This window comes from Lissotriton helveticus, chromosome 8 (assembly GCF_964261635.1).
Source record: "Lissotriton helveticus chromosome 8, aLisHel1.1, whole genome shotgun sequence".
NCBI lineage: Eukaryota > Metazoa > Chordata > Amphibia > Caudata > Salamandridae > Lissotriton > Lissotriton helveticus.
The window spans coordinates 1704464800-1704473550 of NC_136069.1; the positions used below are offsets into that span (position 1 = coordinate 1704464800).

General features: G+C 45.5%; 1 protein-coding gene across 1 annotated transcript in view; it reads left to right on the plus strand.

Moving 5' to 3' along the window:
- Positions 1-8029, plus strand: part of LOC144772155 (pepsin A-like) — an 81217-nt gene extending 73188 nt beyond the window's left edge. Inside the window, exons 8-9 of the mRNA XM_078656303.1 lie at positions 3287-3385; positions 7813-8029. Of these exons, the coding sequence (XP_078512429.1) occupies positions 3287-3385; positions 7813-7950 (237 nt within the window). The 3' untranslated portion in view covers positions 7951-8029. The remainder of the gene's footprint in view (positions 1-3286; positions 3386-7812) is intronic.
- The last annotated feature ends 722 nt before the right edge of the window (positions 8030-8751 follow it).

The window sequence follows — 8751 nt, forward strand, 5'->3', positions numbered from 1 at the left end:
CATGGGGTTCATCTGCCACAGTAACATCCACTTTGACATGCCTGGTATCTTTGGAAGAGGCAGAGTGTATTTGACAGCAGAAGGGAATAAACAACTTAAAGGAATGTATCCAGGTCTACCACTAAATGTGAACAATGCACTAGGAACAAAAAGGCTCTTGTCAGAGCCATCTCATTCTCACAAGTATACATCGTATTTTTATTCAAAATCGTTCCACAAAGTTTTTGAGGTACTGCATTACTCTCACAGTACTGTGACACCATGGCAGAGTTTATTTGGCCATGCACAGCTGGGGTGTGGACGTCAGGGCCTGGCTTGTCCAACCCAGTCATGGGCGCCCAACACTCTACTGTGCATAAGGCGAGTACTTATAAAAGAGACCCCCATCCAGTTTTACTGATTTTGCGACAATCTGACAGCATGTCAGCACAGAAGATGTAACCAACTTGCTGTCACTGCTGCGGCTCCCTATTTATGTTAAACAGTTTCCCACTGGTACATATTGATAAATTCAGAAGCCACTACTTTTCACACAGGCCAGACAGAGCCTCTTGTGTTTTCACCAGTGCCAGACTATTCCCAGGGCCCAATGGGACCACCTGCTCTTGATAGCAACATAATCTGAATCTAGGATTTAAAAGCGAAGAGGCTATCATACTAGATACTACTCATATTGGTGGTCACATTTTAGATCCTTTTTTCACCAACTTAGAGAAAGTTAGCATTTCTACTCCATCTCAGCTCACCTGGACTGATCACTATCTGGTTTGCATCCAGTGCCCCCTTTATGAGCCGCAATTTAAACCCTCGGTGCGCTCTATTCCTAGACGGCGGTGGAATAAATTGAAACTTGATGACTTTATTCATCTTCTGTCTACCGACCCGCTAGGTCTATCTGAGACTGTGGATGTGGGCTATGATCGTTTCTGCGAGTGGGTCACTAGGGCTCTTGATTCCCTTGTTCCAGTAGTTTCTTGTAAATGTGGGGCAAGGGATCCAAGCCCGTGGTACGATGAGTCGCTGCCGGTGCTTAAAAGCACCTGTAGGCGTGCCGAGCGGGAATGGCGCAAAACTTATAACAGCGATAAAAAAGCTTTGTATATGGCCACTGTAAAACTCTACCATCGTGCAGTGTGCAGAACCCGCGCGGCCTTTTACGCCTTGCAATTCAGCACCAGTACCAACCCCTCCAAAACTATTTTTAAGGCCCTGAAAGACCTTACTGCTAAAAAGGCGGCTGTGATCCATCAGAGTTCTACCGCACATTGTGAAATCTTGGCGGATTTCTTTCTGGAAAAGGTTCATGCCATCTACAGAGCCTTTCCCTCGACTGTGCCCTTGGTCGGTAGTCCTCTTAAGCCCATAGCTCTGGATGTTTTACATTCCTTCCCGAGTTTAACACCAGAAAGGTTTAGTACACTGGCCCAGCAGGTGAAGTCAGGGTCACCGGCTGATCCTTTACGGCCAGCTTTGTTCAAAGACCTAGTATCCTCCGGTCTCTCACCGGTTTGCTCCTTGATCAATATGTCTCTAACATCTGGCGTAGTCCCACTGAAGTGGAAACAGGCAGTGGTCATGCCTATTCTTAAGAAACCATCCTTGGACATCGGCAAGCCCGAGAATTATCGTCCAATCTCACTTCTCCCGTGGCCTGCCAAAGTAGCAGAGGCGTATGTCAACTCTGTCCTCTCGGACCATCTTCTTCCGGCAAATATCCTAGACAACACGCAGAATGGTTTTCGGGCCGGGCATAGCACGGAGACTGCTCTTCTGTATATGGTGAAGCATCTCCGCTCCGTGCTAGATGCGGGGCAAACGGCGGCGCTGATATTATTAGACCTAAGCGCCGCCTTTGACACCGTGTCCCACCCGATCCTTCTGCTTCGTCTGGAGGAGGCTGGTGTTACTGGCCTTGCTCTCCAGTGGTTCCGTTCCTTTCTTGCCAACCGTTCTTTCTGCGTGGCCGTCCCGCCTCATCAGTCCAAATCCCATCTTCTGGATCTGGGGGTTCCCCAGGGCTCCTCGCTGAGTCCCACGTTATTCAATCTTTACGTGAGACCGCCGGCTGAGGTGGTTAGGCATTGGGGTATGACCATGGTGTCATACGCCGATGACACCCAGCTAGCGGTCACGATCAGCGGGGATGCGGATGTGGATGCCCCCAGATTTCAGAATGGACTTCGGGCGGTCACCAGCTGGATGACTTCCAACTGTCTCCAGCTGAACGCAAGTAAGATGGAGGTCATGATCTTTGGCAAACATACGGAACTCTGGGGAGACAGGTGGTGTCCGTCGGATCTGGGTTCTACGCCAACTCCGGTCACTGAGTTAAAAAACCTTGGGGTATGGCTTGACCCAACTCTCACCTTTGTCTGCCATACTAAGCGCACGGCGGCGTGCTGCTTTGGCATTTTGCGCGGGCTACGGCCTGTGCTAAAAATTTTCGATGGTGCCAGTAGGCAACTCGTGATTCAAGCAACTGTGATTTCGAGGCTTGATTACGCCAGTTCCTTGTTACTGGGATTAAACCAATCGGAAATCACTCGCCTGCAGCGCATTCAGAACGCCGCAGCGAGAGCTGTTGTGGGATTGCCTAGATTCTGTCCCACTGCTAACACCCTGCGTACGCTGCATTGGCTTCCGATTGCGCAAAGGATCCGGTTTAAGGCCCTTTGCGTAGCCTATAAAATTCTTAAGGGATCCTCTGCCACCATCCTTTCCAACCTTTTGTCCTGCTATGTTCCGGTCCGGGCTTTAAGATCCTCTGACCTAGAACTTGCAGTCATCCCTCGCTTCAAGTGTAGCAGGGCAGGTGGCCGCTCTTTTCAAGTTCGGGCCGCATTGCTGTGGAATTCCCTCCCCCCGGCGATGCGTGCCCTCAGGGACCTGCTTTCTTTCCTTCGAGCAGTAAAAACTTTTCTGTTCCCTTAATTTTTCCTGCTTTTTCCAATTCAGTCGTGTTGTGTTGCTACCTTGTCGGGCGCCAGGACGCTCCTTTGCTGGAGCATCTGTGTGCCAAGTAAATGAGTATAACATAACATAACATAACATAACAGAAGCTCCCCTTGTTTCATGATGGCCAGTTCTGGGCCTCAGCAGGGGCCATATGCCACACATTTCTCAATTCCATGTTTGATGCCAGCAGTTATATACATTTTAAGTGCATCTGACTTGCCATTTCTAAACATCTTCAAATTATTAACTTTACCTTTCTGTTGCCACAAGAGATCTATGATATTTGCATCTAACTTATGATAAAATGTTCTCTCTTCTTCTTATACTTTAGTTTAGTGTTGACTGTTACACTATTGATGATTTACCAGACTTGCATTTCACTATCAACGGGAAGGCGTTCATCGTGCCTGCCAGAGCCTACATCAACCAGGTAGGTGACAGTCAAGCCCATATTTGTCTCCTTTCATTTCTCCTTCCACTCCTCACACATTCCTGTTCTTTCTCCTGCTTGCTATTTTCTGTTTTTCCTTTTTCACATATCCTTCTATCTGTGGTGTTTCATCTTACCTCTCTGTTCTATTTTAGTAAATCTGTGTTCTTTGTCATCTTACAACTCTGCTGCGTCTCCTCCATCTCTTTCCATGCTGCCCTCTCCCACTCCTTTGTTCTCTGTTAATTCTCCTTTCTCACTCTTCTGTTTTGGTTTTTCCCATGTCTCTCTGTGCTGTCCCCTCCAATCTCTGTTTGTGTCTCTCCTTTCGCCTTCAATGCTAGTGTTCTATTTTTCCTCCTTAAATTTCAGTTTTTCATCTCATCCCTCTATTCTTTCTCTACTTTCTCTCTATTCTGCTCTTTCTATATCTTTTGTTTTTGTTTGTTTCCTTCTATATCTCGGTTCTTCCACTCTTCTCATTGCATTATTAGTGAAATCTCTCTGTATCTTGTCCGGATCCTCCTATCTCTTTGGTCTGTCTCTACACATATCTCTGTTTTCTCTACTTCATCTCTGTGTTGTCATCACCCTGTGCTCAATATAATCCTATCTCTGTGTTCTTTTAGTTTCCATCTCTTCACTGTCTTCCTCCAATGCTCTCTGTTTTGCCCCGTCCTACATCATAGTTCTTTCTTCTCTTTTATGTCTTATCTATCATTGTTTACCTCTGTCTCCCACAACCTCTTTTTTTGTCTCTGCAAATCTATCTCTTCTGCCTTTCAGCATCACTGCAGTCTCTCACCCCCTCTGGTTCACAGCATCTATTTGTTCTTTTGTTACCATCTCTGTGCTGTTTCTTTCCATCACTCCATGTCTGGTCCATTCATATCTCTCTTTTCTTTATCCTCCTATGTCAGTGTTCTGCCTTCTCCTGTCTTTTTTGTCTCCTTCTATCTTTCTGTCCTCTCTATCTTATTCTATCTCCTCTCCTTCCTCCCTCTCTGTAATGTCGGCTGTTACATCTGTTTTTTATTCTATCTCTCCTTTCTGAGCCTGCTGTGCCTTCTGTCTCCGTTTTTCCCTCTCCTTTCTCTGTTGTTCCGTTCTGTTCTATCGCTATTCCGTCTTCTGAAAACTCCTATATTTTATATACTTTCTTTCTGTCCTATCTGTTCATCTGTCCCTTCTTTCCACCATTTTTGTGCCTTCTTCTTTCTCCATTTTGTTTCCTTTTATCTCTATATTTTTACTCTTTCCCCTATGTTGTGTCACTATCTACGTTCTTGTTCTGTCCCTTCCTAGCTCTCTATCATTGTATCCATAGATCAATTGATTAAGTATCACTGCATTTTCCCCCCGCTCGGTTCTGCATCCTTCTGTCTTTATCTTATGAGTAATAAAATCTCTGCTCTGTTCTACATCCTTCTGCCTTTCCCTTATGATTTTTAAAACCTCAGGGGCATATCAACAAGGCCCAGCGTTAAAATTATCGCCGCTTTAGCGTCGATTTTAGGGCGAAAAGCGGCGATAATTTTATCGCCCTAACAGCATGGACACGCTAACGTGTGAATCTATGCCTTTGCGCCCATTTTCTTTGCGCCTCGCATCGCTAATGGGATGCGAGGTAGGCGTTCCCGACTGAAATTCAGCGGAAACAATTGCTAACACAGCTTCTTCCTATCAACAAGGAAAACCCTAACCCGTCTAGCGACATAAAAAGTAGAGGTAACCGGGTATATCGCCGGTTTCTTATGCCTGCCATTTTCCCTACTTAGCCATATGTGGAGAAGTGTGGCTCACCCGTTAGAGGAGGCAGACCCGGATGCAGAGATCAGACCCGGGACCAGGGTTCAATTCCAAACGCGGCAGGGTCTTGAGCTCATAATGTCCACGGACTCGATAATTCTCGCCTCGGTGCCTACTCGAATCGTGGGTTCGCACTCTGCAACTCTGGGCAATAGCTTGCTTAATCTCCACTACGGCCCCACCGCGATGGGATGCCTGGTCTTCACCTAGGGGATGCCCAGTAGGAGTAATCTCGCAGGGAAAGACCAGGACGGGTTCCCAAAGCAAGCGCCTTGAGACCTTACGGTGATAAGGCGCTATACAAGAGCGTATGATTACGATTTTTTATATGTATCATGGGAGGTGGATCATAATGCTGAGTCCACATTTCCCATCTACAATGTTTACCCTAATGCTTCTTTTTTATAGCTGGTAATCCTGTGATATTGCTGCTTATCGCCGCTATTGCCGGGATTTCTATCACCTCGGCGATGCACGTTGTTAACAGTGCGCTGACCGGCGATAGAATCCGGTGATAGACGGCAATAGAATTGTACATGCTAAAAGCGGCCAGCGATAACTATCGCTGCTGCTTGATGATATACCCCTCTGTTCTGTCTCATTCCATCCCTAATTGGTCACTCAGAGGCATATCAACAAGGCCCGGCGTTAAAATGATCGCCACTTTAGCATCCATTTTCGGGCAAAAAGCTGTGATAATTTTACCGTCCTATTAGCATGGACACGCTAACGCGTGAATCCATGCCTTTGCGCCCATTTTCTTTGTGCCTCGCCTAGCCTTGCTAATGAGATGCGAGGTAGGCATTCCCGACTGAAATTCAGCGGAAACAATCACTAACACAGCTTCTCCCTATCAACAAGGGAATCGCTAACCCGTCTAGCAACATAAAAAGAAGCACTAAGCGGGTATATCCCGGTTTCTTACGCCTGCTATTTTCCCAACTTAGCCATATGTATAATGGGAGGTGGGTCATAATGCTGAGTCCACATCTCCCTATCTACAATGTTTTCCCTAACGCTTCTTTTTTATCGCCGGTAATCCTGCGATATTGCCGCTTATTGCAGCTATTGCCGTGATTTCTATCACTTTGGCGATGCTCGTTGTTAATAGTGCGCTGACCGGGCGATAGAATTTGGCGATAGACGATGTTAGAATTGTCCACGCTAAAAGTGGGCAGCGATAGATGAAATGCCCCATATATCTTCTTGTTCTTCATCTACTTCCTTTCAGTGTTCTGTCTCCCCCTATTACTCTGTGACGTGTCTTCCTATCTCTGCATTTTTAATAATTCTCTATCTCTCAATTCTCTCTCTCACTCTCTCTCTCTGCTATCCCTTCCTATATTTCTATTCTTTGCCTATTTTTCTGTTCTATGTTTTCCTGTCTTTTTATGCCTCCCCAACACTTTCTGTTGTTTGCCCTCCTATGTCTGTGTTTTGTATATTTCTGTCTCTTCTATTTCTGAGATCTGGTTCAATCTCTCCCCCGTATCTATTTCTCTGATATATCTCACCCTATTTCTCTTTTCTATTTTCTCACATCTCTCAGATCTGTTTGCTCCAATCTTTCTGTTCTCTCTTACAATCTTTCTGCTGCCCCCTTCCATCTCTCACTTGTTTCTCACCCCTTTCCAGACATCTGTCTGCTCCTAGCTCACTGTTTTGTTTCCAGGCATCTATCTCTGCTTTGTCTTACTACCTCTCTGCAGCTCATCTATGTGTTGTCATCTCTTATCTTTCTATTATGTGCCCACTTTCTCTGTATTCATCGTTTTGCTTCTCTCATTTATTTCTACTCTTATACCTGTTGTACATTTTATCTGCGTTCAACCTCTTCAATTCTCTCTTCTCTGGCCCCTCCCACATCTTTGTTGTGTTTCCTTCTAGCTCTTTGATTTTACCTGCATACATCTGCCTCTCTCTCTCTCTCTCTCTCTCTCTCTCTCTCTCTCTCTCTCTCTCTCTCTCTCTCTCTCTCTCACACACATGAACAGATTCCAAATGCACAAGTTTGATTTTGTAAAACAAAAAATATTTCCCTGAGAGCTTCTCCAAAGAGTAAAAAGAGTGCATCACTCTGTAAATGGGGTGATGGTCTCATGTACTTACACAAATGGCCCCAAGTCTGTTGGGGCATCAGGGTGAGATTTCCACCAGCAGAACGGGCGGGGGCAGCCAGTGCAACATGATCGTCCGCCCACCCTCAATGGAGTGGGCGGGCCATCAGCATGTTGGAGAGATGCTCCTACGTTTGTGGTGGAGTACCCTGTCTGTCAAATTCTAAATAAGACCCACAGTCTGAACCAAGCGAGGCATAAGAGGGACAAAATGCCATAGCAGCCTTTTTGGACAATTGTCGCTATATCTTGACAATAGTCTGTACAGAGCACCTTGCTTGAGTCAATTGTCCATTTAAAGAGTTCCACACAAATGCCTGGCACCGACACTGACACATTCAAGAAAAGATTTTGTGCATGAGGATGGAAAAGTAAATATCACTTCATATCCTGCATGACAGCAACACACATGACAAGGAGTAAATCAGCTGTAAATAATCAATGTATTAAATCATGAAGTCGATCTTGCTAATAGATCACGCTCTTTCTGTCCTCCAATAGAAAACCTGCACCGCCAAATTCATAATGAGACATTCCTACATGCCTGATCTCTGGGTCCTTGGAGATGTCTTCATGAGGGAGTACTACACCGTCTTCGACAGAGCTAACAACAATGTTGGCTTTGCCACCGCCGCCTGAATTGAGCACCTTGGCACAGCCTGAGACTATGGAGTAGACAGCATTGTAATTTTAAAAAGTGTGACTGTGAATACTCACTATGGTCTCAAATGAATAAACAGGCATTCTGAAGCATAAATTCCTTCTTCATGTGTTGCTTCTGTCGAAAGATTGTGGTTGCGCTTAACACAGATGCAGCAATGAAACCCCAGTCTCTACAGTGCTTAAGATGCCCACAGTATGACATGTTTGATCATCATCAGGCCAGGTCAGCATCATGTCACAACTGCCTGCAGTATGCCAAAGATGTGCAGGGTTATATTGGGATCAGCTGCAGACATCCACTGTATGACTACAGATGTTGACAGTATGACTACAGATCGCTACAGATGTTCACAGTATTACTACAGACATCCTCAGTATGACTACATATGTCAACACAATCACTACAGAACACCACAGATGTCCACCGTATGACTAGAGATTTTTATAGACAGCCACACCATGACTGCAGATCACTGGAGATGTCCTCAGTATGACTACAGACATCCGGATGTATGACATTACAACGCATGATTTTACATCGCATGCTTTTACAACGCGGTTTTTACAACGCATACCATTACAACGCATAGTGCTTTTAGGCGCTGGTTAGTGAATTGTTTAATTTACTATTCCAACTCCAGTCCCCGTGGATAGTAGGGAAGGTGTTGGATAGTACATTAAACCTATTCCCTATCCTAGAGCGCCCCCCAGCGCAATGCGTTGCAATGGTTTGCGTTGTAAAAGTTGCGTTGTAAAAGCACTGCGTGGTATAAGTTG